This window comes from Lycium barbarum, chromosome 11 (assembly GCF_019175385.1).
Source record: "Lycium barbarum isolate Lr01 chromosome 11, ASM1917538v2, whole genome shotgun sequence".
Classification (NCBI taxonomy): Eukaryota; Viridiplantae; Streptophyta; class Magnoliopsida; order Solanales; family Solanaceae; genus Lycium; species Lycium barbarum.
The window spans coordinates 40181476-40196524 of record NC_083347.1 but is presented as its reverse complement, the minus strand read 5'-3'; the positions used below and the strand labels follow the sequence as shown (position 1 = coordinate 40196524).

The 15049-nt window shown below is 36.0% G+C and overlaps 2 protein-coding genes across 4 annotated transcripts; both read left to right on the top strand.

Annotated features, from left to right (window-relative positions):
- Positions 1-4534: 4534 nt before the first annotated feature.
- On the top strand, positions 4535-5117 carry LOC132620427 (uncharacterized). Its single transcript, XM_060335100.1, has 2 exons — positions 4535-4640; positions 4711-5117. Exons 1-2 carry the CDS (start codon positions 4563-4565, stop codon positions 4957-4959), a joined length of 327 nt encoding a protein of 108 aa, XP_060191083.1. The 5' UTR covers positions 4535-4562; the 3' UTR covers positions 4960-5117.
- A 2192-nt stretch (positions 5118-7309) lies between these two features.
- LOC132617091 (uncharacterized) lies at positions 7310-14017 on the top strand. 3 transcript variants are annotated; one of them, XM_060331987.1, is made up of 6 exons: positions 9610-9780; positions 9856-9967; positions 11990-12042; positions 12761-12927; positions 13006-13157; positions 13248-14017. In XM_060331987.1, the coding sequence occupies exons 2-6, from the start codon at positions 9940-9942 to the stop codon at positions 13682-13684; spliced, it is 837 nt and encodes a 278-aa protein (XP_060187970.1). In that variant the 5' UTR covers positions 9610-9780; positions 9856-9939; the 3' UTR covers positions 13685-14017. The 3 variants fall into 3 exon arrangements, with proteins under 3 accessions (XP_060187968.1, XP_060187970.1, XP_060187969.1); XM_060331985.1 differs by lacking the exons at positions 9610-9780; positions 9856-9967 and adding an exon at positions 7310-8206; XM_060331986.1 differs by lacking the exon at positions 9610-9780 and having other exon boundaries at positions 9808-9967.
- The last annotated feature ends 1032 nt before the right edge of the window (positions 14018-15049 follow it).

The window sequence follows — 15049 nt, the reverse complement described above, 5'->3', positions numbered from 1 at the left end:
AAGAAAATAAAAATGGACCGAGCTCGATCCTCTACATATTCCGCAAAAATATTTTAGTATAAACAACTGGGCTTGGTGGATTTATTTAAAAAAGGCCAAAGTCATAGATAGACCTCAAACTTGTCCATATTTTCCACTTGGACCCCTCAACCGAGCCACGTACCATATGAAACCTTCAAGACAGCCTTTATTGTGCCACTATGACCCATCGGTCCAGCTTGTCATTTAAAGAATTATGCGTGTTGGCACGTGCCGCCTACGTGTATAAGCCTCCCAATTAAATGTTGCCATGTCAATTAGAACGCCACATACGCACGGGCCAACCCGGTTAAAAAAAATTTAACCCGTTAAATTTTTATACCCAAACATATCAGTACCTGATCATTTTCCCTTCGTCAAAGTCCATTTCTCTTCCAAATATTTTCACCTCCTAAATTCATCCTAATTCAAACCCTAAATTCATCTATTTTGACTGTAGAATTCGACACAGTGTTGTTCGTTACCCCCAATTCTAACGCATACGTTGTTCATTACCCCCAAAATAAACCCTAAGTTCATCGTTTTCAGCTGGTTGATTTTGTGTGTTGGAGTCATAGTTTTTCTGTGGGTTTTGAAGGTTTTCTATGCACTTTGTTCATTCCATTTCTTTAAGAAGGTAACTTTTGTTTTAGCCTTTTATTATTGTCAAAATATTTAGTGGATGGTATTGTTGTTAGTCCGTGCAAAATTAGAGTTTTTTAAAACGATTGACATTATTAAATAGTAGATATGTCAGATATTATCGAGGTCCATTTTCACCATGGTGGTAACTTTACAATGGGCCCTAACCCCATATATGTTGATGAGAAGGATGTTGTAATTGCTGATATTGATAAAGACCATTTCTCTTTATTCGAGCTACTGTTTTATATATAAAAAATTGGATATAATTTAGTGGGTGGTTTCCTTTACTTTGACTTAATAAGTAAAACTTTCGTCCAAGTGATGACTGATATAGAATTGTTAAATATTGTGAGTGGTTTGAAAGTTGGTGATGTGTTACATTTTTATATTTCACATGTGTGTGAAAACCCTGAGGTGGTGGAAGATGTGGGCCCTACTGGACTTATTTGTGGGTTAGAGGTAAATGATGCATCTAGGGCAACAAATGTGGATTTTGATAATGATATAAATACTGGGGCTGGAGAAAACATAGAAAACCTTAAAAAAAAAAAACTGCTGAATGCTCCTAGTGTTGAAGAGGTTGAAGAGAGAGGGTCTGTAAATGTTCCTAATGTTGAAGAGAGAGGGTCAACTGTTGAAGTTGAAGAGGAAGTGAATGATGAACAAACTGATGATGGAGACTCATTTTTGGCTAGTACTGAGTCAGATCTGGATAAAATACCAGATGAAGATGATGGTGAAGCTGATGAAGAGCTAATTTGTTTGAGGAATGAAAGGAGAAGTAAACTGAAGAAGCAAATACCAAGGAGAAAGGAACCTGCTGTCACTGCTGAGATTTCCCTAGGTGAGGGAAAAATAGATAGAGGTTTTGAAGATATTGGAAAGAACAAGGCCTCTAAATACAATGGATGCTTAGCAGGGGATGAGCAGTATATTGGTAGTTCTGCTGAAGAGTATAGTGAAAATTCAGATGATGAGCTGGATGTGGATGTTGAACCTGGTGTTGACTTGCCAAGTAGAAGGAAGAGCAACAAATTAAGGTATGATCCGGATTGTGTGGTTAGTATTTTTGAGCTAGGAATGGTATTTGAGAATGCTGAAATATTTAGAAAGGCAGTAGCTAATTATGCTGTTGAATACCATGTTCAATTGAAACTTAAACCAAATGAGCAGAAGAAAGTGAGGTGTAGGTGTAAGTCCAAGATTTGTAATTGGAGGTTGTATGCTAGTGTTGATAAAAAATCAGGGGATTTTATGGTGAAAACTTACCATCCAATTCACAAGTGCACTCCACTTAACAAGAATAAGATGTGCAATGCTAAGTTCATATCCAACAGATTTAGGGATAGGGTCACTTCTCAACCTAATATTAGAATTTGGGAAATTCAGGACTTGGTTAGAGACCAGTTAGGGTTGTATGTTGGTAGAACTATATGTCATAGGGCAAAACAAATAGTGCTTAATAAGTTTATGGGGGATTGGAGGGAGGAGTTTGCAAGACTTTGTGATTATGCAGAACAAATCATTTTGAGTAATCCTGGTAACACTTGCATAGTGAAAACAGACAGAGAAAGTCAGCCTAGAGTGAATTTGTTTAAGTATTTTTATGTTTGTTTTGATGCAATGAAAATGAGCTGGTTGGAGGGATGCAGGAAAATTATTGGGTTTGATGGTTGCTTCCTAAAAGGTGCATGTAAGGGTGAACTTCTGGTGGCTGTTGGAAAAAATGGGAATCAACAGATGTTTCCCATTGCTTGGGCTGTCATTGACAATGAGTCAAAAAAGTCATGGGCATGGTTCATTCAGAACTCAATCAATGATTTGGGGCTAGGAATTGGAGATGGAATTACAGTAATGTCAGACATGCAAAAGATAATTTTACTAACTTTTTTTGCATTGTTAACCTTGTTTTTTTGGCATATATACTTGTTGTGTTGTATTGTAGGGATTGTTGAGCACACTTCTAAATCTTTTACCAAATGCTGAGCATAGAAAATGTGCTAGACACATATGGGCTAATTGGCAGAAAGATTGGAAAGGTGAAGAAAGAAGAAAATAATTCTGGAGGGTCTCTAAAGCATCATTTGAGGTAAAGTTGAGAGAAGAACTTACAAAATTAGATAAACTTGGAAAAGACATATGTGAAGATTTATTACAATTTAACAAAGAGCACTGGTGTAGAGCCTATTTTAGGGAACACTCTAAGTGTGATGTAGTTGAAAACAATATGTGTGAGACCTTTAATTCCTGAATATTAGCAGCTAGACATAAGTCTATAATTACCATGCTAGAAGATATTAGGCATAAAGTAATGACTAGGCATGTTGAAATGAGAAGATTTGCTGAGACATGGATTACTAATATTTCACCTATGGAAAGGTTGATGTTGGAAGAAAACAAGAAGTTGTCTAACAAATGTGAAGTGTTCTGGAATGGGCTACAAGGGTTTGAGATCAAGGAATATGAATATAGGTTCATTGTACACTTGTGGAACAAAACATGCACTTGTAGGTTGTGGCAGTTAAGAGGAATCCCCTGCCAACATGCAATATGTGTATTCTACCATCTAGGGGATGAACCATATAATCATGTGGAACATTGGTATAGAAAGGAGACATTTATGAAGGCATATTCATACTTTCTTGACCCACTGCCCAACATGAAGATGTGGCCTAAGACTAATAACATGAAGATTGAACCTCCAGCACCAAAAGTAATGCCTGGCAGACCAAAGAAAAAAAAAAGAAAGGATAAAGATGAATCAACAAAGAAGTATGGCAAGCTGTCCAAGAAAGGTGTGCAGATGACATGTTCAACATGTCACCAACTAGGCCATAACAAAAAGTCTTGTCCAGTAACAAAGGTATGCGTTTGTTTGTTGATTTATTTTAGTTTTAACACCTTATTATTAAGAACTGCTCCTAACATTTGATTTTACTTCTAGGGTGGAAGTGGTAGAGGAAGTGGTCAATCAAGCTCTGCACAGAAAAGGCCTATAGGAAGTGGTGAATCAAGCTCTGCACAGAAAAGGCCTACAGGAAGTGGTGAATCAGTTGGGTTAAAAAGGGGTAGAGGAAGTGGTCAATCAAGTTCTGCACAAAAAAGGCCTAAAAATGCAGGCCTTGGATGCTGCATAAACCCAACAACTGGAAGAACTGTCATTAATGTAAGGATTCAATGTTTAGAATCTAGCATTTACCACTTTGTTAAGTTAATCTAATTTACTTTTGTGTCAATTGCAGCCTGGTAGTTCAAGTGAGAGAGTTGTGAGGCACGGGACTATGAGGGACTCCAGTGCAGTCAACATTGATCTTGGATTTAAACCTCCTGGTCTGAAGTTCAAAGGTAAAAGTGTTGTCACAACCACACAGCTACAGCAGCAGTCTAGAAACAGGAGAAATATAACCACCAACAAGCCTTCTACCCAACCAGAAACAAAGAAGAAGCCAATTTGGAAATCCTGAATGTCTGTTCAAACAATTTAGTTCTGAATGTATTGTGAAACAATTTGGCAGTTTTAGCCAAGTATTTTTATGTGTTTTATGTCCTTTGCATGAAACTGTTATTTTTCATGTAACTGTTATTTTGATGGCTAGCCGAGTACTTCTATTAAATGTAACTATTTTTTTGATTAGTTAAATGGTAGTTGGATGGGGGTTGAATGAATTAATCGAATGGTTGAATGAATTAATTGGAGTAATTGAATGGTTGAATGGTTCAATGAATGTTGGAGTAATTGAATGGTTGAATGAGTTAGTTGGAGTAATGGAATGGTTGAATGGTTGAATTAGTTGGAGTAATTGAATGCTGTATTATCCCTATATAAATTACCTCTATAGTCTTCCATTTTACTATCCAACAAGCTCACAAATGAATTCACTCATAGTCTCTCAAACAAAATGCCACATATCCAGCATTACACTATTGGTTGGTTTGAGAAAACATTGACCAAATCCTATATACAAAACGATGATTTCGTAAGTCCCATTTTTTAGTTTTTGTTTACCATTGTTTTGTTATTGCTTTTAATACTACTTGTTTGTGTAGATTCTTCCAACTATGGATGTTCTTCCACAAGTTGACAAAGAAGTCGTTGTTTTATACGACACAACCGCTTTCAAAATGAAATACAAGATCGGTCGAAAGGCGCGCCTCAACAATGGATGGAAAGAGTTTGTTGATGCAAAAGGCCTAAGGGGAGGGGATGATTTGTGTTTTCAAGTTTGTTATCTAGAGGATCGCCTCTACTTCATTGTTACTAAAGTGGAGGAGCCGGAGATCATAGATATTGATTAGGTCGTTTCTTTCTATTTATGAAAAATGAAGTTTGGTTTGGTTTGGTTTGATTTGTTTTGTTTTGTTTTGTTTTGTTTTGTTTTCGTTTTGTTTTCGTTTACTTAATGACGTATGATTTTGATTTATGTTAGTATTCAACTATATATTCATTCGATTCATAAAAGTGTGGCCATATACAATTACACAAAATCACAAAATTTGGCCAACTTTGTGAGTCCCTAAAACAGTCCCTTAAACTGTCCATAAAACGATCCCTAAAACATCAAAATGCACTGCAATTTAACCTACTATAATTACTAAAACTAAACATCATCGACTACAATTCCAAAATTGGAACCAAATTGCAAACAACAACACTACACCAAACACCAACTTCTTCTTAGTTCATCTTGCACGAGCCTTTTCTTCCTCAAAAGCTTTAACCCTCTTCAACAACCCATAAATGACTTTATTTGCTTGTTCGGGATGCCTTGGTTCGTACCAATTAAAGTAATTACATCCACCTCTAGCCTTCAAAGAATAAAAAGAAAAAGCTTTATGAATCAATTACGAGGAAGAATTAAGTAATGAAATAACCCATAACAAGTATACGCTTACCTCATCAATTGGGCACGAAAAAAATCTCCTTCCGGGATTATTTGGAATCCATGAAATTTTCAATTCGCAAATACGCCCACATCGGCAAAACTCGATTCTTGAAGTGTTACTCATTGTTGAAGCAAGATTAAAAGCAAACAAGAGAGATAGATTAGAAAAAAATTAATGACACAACAATTACTTTGACTGGAAATTAAAAAAAATTGGAGCAGCAATAGTTTTAGAGTATTTAGGGTTTAATATTATGAATTGGGGAAGAAGATGATATATTTAAAAGTGGGTGGGGCAAATATATCCGGTGCTGGTCCATTTGGCCGTTATTTTTGTCCAGCTCGGCGTGTTTAAGATGCCTCACGCGTGAAAAATTCGTCCATTGCACGCGTTGTGCCAAGCTGGACCGACGGGTCAAAGTGGCACAATAAAGGCTGTCTTGAAGGGTTCATATGGTACGCGGCTCCGTTGAGGGGTCCAAGTGGAAAATATGGACAAGTTTGAGGGTCTATCTATGACTTTGACCTTTAAAAAATATACGGAAAAGGGCCAAATATACCCCTGAACTATCGAAAAAGGGTCAAATATACCCTTCGTTATACTTTGGGTTCAAATATACTCCTGTCATTATACTTTGGGTTCAAATATACCCCTATCATTATACTTCAGGTACAAATATACCCCTCCACAGTTAAAGTTGACCCCAATCCTACATGACATTAATATTTTAATAAAATAAATGTTATGTGGCATGCCACCTCACTTACAAATCCAATTTTACTTCTCTCCTCTATCTTCTTCCACCACACCTCCCCTCTAATATTACCGACTACCATTCTACATGGTGACTGACTTAATTTAATTTGCTGTGATAATAATGATGTTATAACGCCTAAAAAGACGCCCACAAAAGACGAGGTTACTTCTATCATTCTATGACGTATGTGAAGAAGTTCTTTGATTTTTTATCTAGAAAATATTTGGCTTTTACTGTGTATCTTTTCATAGATTGAAACTGGAGCAAATATTTTGCTCTTTGGTTTTTGTTGTAAAATTTTTTCTGCTTTGTGCATATAGAATGCTTAGCCGCTGACATTATGCCAACGTTTGATCTATAGATTCCCATATAAATTTTGAAAAAACTGATTTTGTATCATAGTTTTTAAAAATATATTTCATGCTTTTTAAAAAGAACATGTTCCACAAGTTTTAAAAATTATTAAAAAAAAACCCAATTAATGGTGGTGGACTTGTGGGCATAAGGGTGGTAGTAATAGAGGGGAGGTGTGGTGGAAGAAGATAGAGAGGGGAGAGATAAAATTGGATTTGTAAGTGCGGTAGCATGACACATAATTTTATTTTATTAAAATATTAAAGCCACGTAGAATTGGGGTTAACTTTAACCGTGGAGGGGTATATTTGTACCAAAAGTATAACGAAGGGTATATTTGACCCTTTTTAGATAGTACATGGGTATATTTGACCCTTATCTGAAAAATATATTTCAATTTATTGTTCAAAACTCTGATCAAACTTTTTAATTAAACTGACCTAAGAACCGAGGTTTTTTATTTTCCCAATTTTGCCGTATTTTCAGTAATGTCTTTTGATAGTCACCGTTGGTTTAAGTCCACTACATTAATTGGACCAAATCTGCTCCACTTTAGCAAATTAAAGGACTAAAAATATTCAGCGCTATATTTAATGGACCAAATAGACCTACTCGACAATTTTGACTAAAAAACTTCCTAAAACCCTATACTCCCTGTTCTTGGGAACCACTGACTAATTAGGGTTTTAGCTTTTCCTTCCAAAACCTGTCATTTTTTTTTTTTTTTTGAATTTTTCGCCAGAGTTATGGTTTCAATTCCTATGGAGTCCCTAAAACCTCAATTTTCCAATAATCTCCTTGGCCAAAACTATGAAACTGCACTAAATAATCAAATTCAAGCCGTATTAGACTCGCTCCACGAACTAAACTCTGAAAAGTTGTCATCTTTGAGTTCAAATTTCAATGAATTAATACAATGTAGGGTTGACCCGCCTTTTGAAGCTGTATGGGTGTACTCATCTCTAATTTATCGAAGCTTCAGCTTTGAAAATGACCCTTTAAAAAGGGTTGCAGCTATAAAAGATTTGTTTCAATTTATAGTTTCTTGTTCTGCTTCGTGTTATTCGTTTAAAAGCGTTGCGTTAATTGCACCTGTTATGTATAATGTGTTTAAGTTAGTAAAGGGTTTGAAAGGTTTTGAGCAGAATGGTAAAAAAGAGAAGAAATTTGTGAGAGAGGTAAATGGTTTGGTTGATTCAATTCTTGGGTATGTTAATGTATGTTGTGAGAGTGTAGAGGAGAATAATTGCGATGTTTCGGAGGGATTTGTTAGGCCAATGAGGGAGTTAGTGAATGTTTGGATGTGGGATAATAGGGTTGAAGATGAAATGAGAGCTTTTTTTCCACTTTTGAGTGATGAGACTGTTGAAAGAGTTAATGGTGAAGGGTGTGAGATGGGTGCGTTGGCTGGTTGTGTGATTGCGGAGGCGTTTTTGTTGAAGTTATGCCTGAGGTTTATGGAGGTTGGTTCCAGAAAAGAATTGCATGACGAGCTGAGGGCGTGGATTGTTGCTTCCATCACTGGGATTCGGAATGCATACTTCTTCGGTTAGTGTCTATGATTGAAATTGCTTTCCTATTGAAGTGTTTGACTTTTCAATGTCATATTGAGGCTGTACGAGCAGTACACCTTCCGAATCACAGTATTACACTCTATATAACTTGTTATTCTTATCAGTGTTGTTCAAACATCGAAATTTTGGGTCAAGTGCCCCAGGGAGTTAGGGACTGCCTGTCAAAGTGACAAATTATACCTTGGAGTGGCAAACAGGCCGGTCGAAAATGGATTAAACAAAAACGGATAAAATATCCGACCCGCCCATATTTAACATGGATTGAAAATTGATTTACCGGCAATAATATGGATATCCATTATATCCATGGTTTTAGGAATAGTCAGGTGAGAGCACAAGCTAAAAACCAAAATAAGCTTAGACTCTGAGAAAACAAGAACTCATGAAAAATAACCTGCATTGGGTATTGAAATATGGATATCCATATTATCCATTTTTAGTGGATATTTGGATACTAGCCATATTTGATCCATTTTTAAAAAGTCAGATATCCAACCAATGTCTAATGGGTCGGATTGGATAGTTACTTGTATCTTTAACCATTTTGCCAGCCCTAATTATACCCAATCTTCTCAAAAGCCAACAATCGTGATGCTAGTGATTTAAATAACAGGCAAATTTACCTCTTTGCACAATTCAAAGCACCAAATCTATGTGAAGTCACTTTGTGCCTAACCTCTGGGAATGAGGAACGCTTTGTATAATTTCTATTAAGGCAGCTACTCCTTCTTATGAACACTCTTTTTTATTTGTTTCTGTTATGATTAAATGCTGTCATCCTTGGATCCTTGAGTTCATTTCCTTAGAATTGTTTTGGAGTTATGTTTCTGATGGTGCGTATTGATGATCATATAGATGAATGTAGTTCTCTTTTGGGGAAAAAAAATTGTATTCATTTTGGATGTTTATACTATCCGTACCTATATACTGGAACAAACACATAAAGTACGTTTTCTTGTAAGGATATTATGAATATATTTTTTTTGATCAAGCTTGTAAGGATATTATATTTTTGAAACTGGAGGATTTTTTTTTTTTTTTTTTGAAACTGGATATTATATTAGATAGCTTGATCATGCATTATGTCCAATATGAACTTTTTGCTTATGCTGCCCTTGGCTGCTCTTTCTTGGAAAGCTATGAACAATCACCCAGAAACATTTTCTTCTTTTGTTTTAATTAAGTTATGCGGCATAAGTTCTAGTATTTTCAGAATTTGTAGTGTTCATAAACTGGAGTTATGCCTTTTGGGGCATATGCTCTTTATCCTTTTTCGTGCTTGTTTTTCTGGATTTTGATGTGGTTTTGGCCATTTTTATGTTGAGTTTTGAAGGTTTGCCATGTTTAGCATAATTTGTTGGAACGAAATATAAACTTATGCCGCGTGAAAAGTTCTGAAGGGCAAAACTTAAAGACCACAAATTTGAGGGGCAAAAATTGAAGAGCACCCCGAATAGGGGCATTTGTGTGAATGACATGAAAACAACACTAATTATTCTGAGTTTCTGACTCTTGTATCCTTTGGTGGCTAAGTTGCTGAACTTCTTGGTGAGTGCTGTTGGATTATCGTTGTTCTTTGTGAAACCCTTTGTCCATTTCATCTTATGTCATTTGTAAGCACAGTTTCCAGCTACATTTGCTCAAAGAATAAGTCATTACATTCTCTTTCGCAAATTCTATGCCTTGTGGATCCTCTCTTTCACGCCGATGCTTTGTTGCATCACTGCTAAAATAGGTCAGTATAAGCTAACTTCTTTTTTGTGATATTTGGTTCACTTTGTTGCATGTCTGCAAAAGTAGGGCAGTAGAACTGATTCCTTTTCAGGGGTCTCTAGTTGACTTCACTCCCAAGCGTAATGGAGACATAACTTTATCATCTTTTTTAATAGTCAAGATCATATCTTTTTTATAAGCAAGATCATTTTATTATGCTAAACCAAAATGTTGTCAAAAATAGTTACAGAGTGAGTATCTAATATCTGTTTCATCATTGTGGAAATCTCCTACTTCTCTCATTCGTATGGCACAAACTCACAGTAAATGACTTTTGCCTTGTTGACTTCATACCATCCTATTGTTGTTGGAGTGGAAGCGTAAACAAGCACCTAGGTTTATTGGGTCTTTAGGTCACAACATAATTAAAAAGTTGGTTTTAGCATAGAAATGTGTCAATGAAGGAAGATGTCATGAGATCTTGGATATGCTGAGTTGATTGTAACAGCTATCCTAGATTCTCTTTGTTTTGTACTTTTCTGTACCGTCTTGGTACTTTTCTCAATAAAACCTTACCTTATAAAAACAAATGAAGGAAGACGTCAATTAAGGAGGGGATTTTTTTTTATGGCAAGGACATTGTTCCTTATTAGTCAATTCCAAAAGAAAGACGTATTTTCCCGATTGAGGCAAAAACACTAGGTGATTTTTCCCATTCGTCCAAGCCTTGTTGAACATAGTTACTTGGTACTTGTACTAGTGGGAGGTAGCAGGTAGCGCTTGGAAAACGTCGAGGTGTGTGCAAGTTGTCGTGGACACCACTGTTATAATAAAAGAATGACACTCTTCTATATTTGAAAACAATTTAACTTTAATTCTCATTTTATCCTTAACGAGAAACGTTCATGACACACACCTGTTATAACACGTTTGGACCACAAGTTTTAGAAGTCTTATAACCACACAAATGTTATGGCATGTTTAAGACAAGTTTTGAAATTCTTCCTTTCTTTGTTAAACTCCGTACCGTACCAAGTCAAACTATGTCACCTAAATTGGAGCGGAGGGAGTACATGGGTGTATTCAATAATGTAGATTTGAGCAATGTTATTTTCCTTCGAAGACTTTTTTAATAAGGTATTGTTGTACCTTAGATTAATACTCCCTCTGTTTCAATTAGTTTGTCTGGTTTTGACTTGGCACGGAGTTTAAGAAAGTAAAGAAGATTTTTAAATCTTGTCGTTGTTAACTAAAAATATGTAGAATATACCAAAATGCCCTTTAATCTTGTGGTTTTAAACATGCCATGTGGAAAGTTGAAATTAAAGAGTTGCCTAAAAGGAAAGAGGCATTCTTTTTAAATGGACTAAAAAGGAAAGTAAGAGAAACAAATTGAATTCGAAGGGAGATTGTATTCTTATCCACTCAACCTTCTTTCAACTTTGTCAACTTCTGGCTGCCACAAATCATTCAACTTTAAGATTTCCCCAAGTGGCAGCCCCAAGAATGTTATGGATAATTGTTGCCGCTGTAATCCATAAATCCATGAAGAATTATAAATCTTCAGCACTTGATTTACTAGTACCAACTCGTACTTTCATACGTTGATACATAGTTTTGACACAACCTCAACTGATCAAATCATATTTCCACCAAATTATTAAAGTATCATCAGGTGAGAATGACTGCTGTACCTCTCTCTTCATCCGCTACTTCAAACCCCCAATGGATCTTCCTGCTACTAGCCTACTGAATGCTTCCATAACAAAGAGGAATAATGACTTTACCATATTCTATTGATCCCTTACGAATTTTACACTGTATAAGATGGAGGGGGAATAAATATAGAGTTGTTCTTGATCCATTGACGTTGTTTGGTGAATTTGTTGTTCCATTTGTCTGTGAATTTATTCCATATGTTGGCTTTGCTCTTCCATATTCCATGAATTCTGTTTGGTTGCCTATTTGACGTATCTGTATTGCAGTTTCCTCTAAAATTTTGTGATTTTCAAACTATACTAATTTTTCCTGTCATTGAATTCAGAGACCCTTTTAACGATGCTGCTGGGGCCATCTTTACCAACAGCCTCCCTACTGGTTAGATATCTTGGCCCCACTGTCTTTGATCTTTTTCTCTTTCGTTTTTTTCCCGACAAAATAGTAAGAGTTAAAACCTGTGCAAAGCAGCTTTTTGAGAGGCTCGAACATGTGGCCTTGGTCACAGTTTGAGCTCACTTTGCCACTGTTCTTTAGCTTTTACTCAACTAGTAAGAGCTAAAATATGTGCAAAGCATCTCGAGAGGTTTGAATAAATAATCTTGTCCCCAGTTTTAACTCGAGGAAATGATCTCCTATACGGCTATACCCACGTAGAGTTTGACCAAAAGGAAATGACCATTCAAAGATCTCGTGTTATTTTTGCATTTTTCTTGTGTTATTTTTACTGATTTCCCGTAGAAAAGGTCATAACTAAAAGTAACATTTAATGGACTACAAACTAAATTTCCCTTTTAACTCACCTGGACGCTGGGGCCCCTCTGTCTTTGAGTCTTTTGAACCCTCTCGTAGTAAGTGTTTTTTTCAGCTTCAATATCCTAGCTTTTTGGGGAAGAATTCTCTGGATTATTTTTAATTCCTTTTGGCAGAAACTACTTTGTATAATAATGTTCTGAATTTACTATAAGCTTTTAAATTGCGTAATCGACAACTCTAGTGTGTCTTAGGCTTCAATTATAAGTTTCCCCAATTATGCTATTGTTATGTTTTGAGGATCGAGTGGACTTTTCTCATATTTTCACCTCCTATTCCGCTGCAGAATTCGGACGATGAGAGGCGTTTAAGAAAGATACTCTATGATGCTGTGGTACTGGTGGAATATTCTTTCTTAAAGCCTGAGCGAATGGGTCAGCTCTCTGCCAAGCACGTGAAAAGTATTATCATGGCAAGACTGTTAGTTACTGGTGAAGCTATAGAGTTAAATAGGTGGGAAAGCTCGGGCATCATCCTCTAAGTTCTTTTTTTGAGACGCTGAAATTTGATTGAATGTTTCTTTGTCTGCAGAAAACAGAAGGACCAGATGAAAGCAATCTCTTACACAAATGCCTTTTCTGGTTCTAGTTTACCTTCTTTGATAATCAAGTGGATCAGAAGTGAGATTGGTACAGAAGACAAAGCTAGTGAACCAAGTAGTTCATCCCCTGCTGCATTATTGGGTAAGTAATTCGAATATCTTTTATCACACAATGCAGTACTAACTACCAAGTTAGGATAGGCCTTTTATGTTATTGGCTTGAATATTACAGGGTGGATTCTTAAGATAGAAAATGGTGGGATAAGAATCTTTGACAATAACATGTCAAAAACCCGAGCTAAATTGCTGCTAGATAGTATGACGGAGGGCCTTGAACAACCAGCTTTGAAAGACGGCAAGAAAAAATCAGACACTGATCTTATCTTCTACATAGATAATAAGGGAGAAGAAGATGAGGAAGAAGGTGATGAAAAGATGAATGAATCTGCGAGTGCTGCCTTTGTCGCTGCTGCCCACACAATGCAGTCAGTAGAACCTGAAAAAAGAAAGCGCAAAGGAAAAGATTCAGAACACAAAAACAGGGTGAAGTTCCTCAAGTATAGCATTCATGAAAATTCTGGTTCGAAACAAGGTCAGTCCTCAGTTGCAGATAGTGATGATTCAAGTAGCGAGAGTGAGGCGGAGAACCCATCTACAGATGAGGAATGATGAACAAGGTGATAGAGAAGGCTCTCACTCAGGTTTCAAGAACACACACTCTGAAATGCATCCTTGTATGTTGAACAGGTTATGTAACATCATAACACCAAAAGTTCCCAATTATGCATCGAAGTTTACCCGAAGAGAATCAACATATGCATGAAGGAACAACCTATATGGTTTTATATTAGCGATAATTTCAGAGACCCGACTGTTTGGTCTTGTAAGACTAGCCTTTCTCGTAGTTTGCAAGATTATGCTTGCCTTTCTTATTTTGATTTTCAATGTGACAAATCGTTTTACCTGTTTATCATTAATGTTGAAAGTTAGTAATTTGATTCATTTGCCCTTATTGATATTAAAACTTTTAATTAATTTATTTATGACTATCTTTCCTTCGTGCCTTTGTTTCCAAACGTACCTACAACACAGACGTTAAAACTAGGAGAGGAACAAGGATTATCACTAGCTCCTCTCAAACTCTCTTTTTCTTCATTTCTCTCAATTTTCTTTTCATCTTTCTTTTTATTTTTCTCATTTCACTGCTTCTTTCTATTCTTAATGCAGATCACTCACTATCCTCAATTCAAGCTCTCATTTTTTTTTTCACTCGAGTTGCGACTCCCTTACTTCTGTAATTATCTTCTCTCTCACGTTCTTTTAGATTTGGACAAGCTCCAAGAATCCCCTTTGAAGGAGTAGGGTGGCTCTTCACTTCAACTTTGAACTTTACACTTTGAGAATCATCAACTTTCCTCTTCATGTTACTCTTTTTAATAATGACTTCTTTTTTTCTTAAACTGTGTCTTTCTTTTTGTCAATTCTAGCATCTCCAAGTACCTTTTTTTTTTAACCTTCAAAAGTGTAGATGACATGAAGTACTCTAACTTTTTGGGTTGACACAACACTTGTTAGTGTTTTTGTCAAATGTTGCTTCTCTTACAATTATCCAAGACCTCCCAAGTAATGGATGACAAGCTTTCATTGTGATAATATCAGATAATGCTTCATCTTGAAATTTGCCAATTTGAAATTTTACAAAACTTATTTTGTTATCTCTAAAGTTCCTCTTCTATTTCTCCGAAGCAACCTATACGGTCAAGGATGTTTCTTAGTCTTCAACTTAAGGGCTCAATCATACTTGAACTTGCAATATTCATGTAACTCTTGCTGTGCACAATCATGGCACCATTAAGTAGGCGTTTGGCCATAGAAACCAAAAAAAAAAAAAAATCATTTTTTTTTTGGAATTTTGGAGTTGGAGTTGGATTTGTGTTTGGCCATAGTTTTTGAAATTGTATTTTTTGTTGAAATGTAGTTGTTTTGGCTGTGAAAAAGTGATTTTTTTTTGAAAAATAAGTTTTTCTTGTTTTT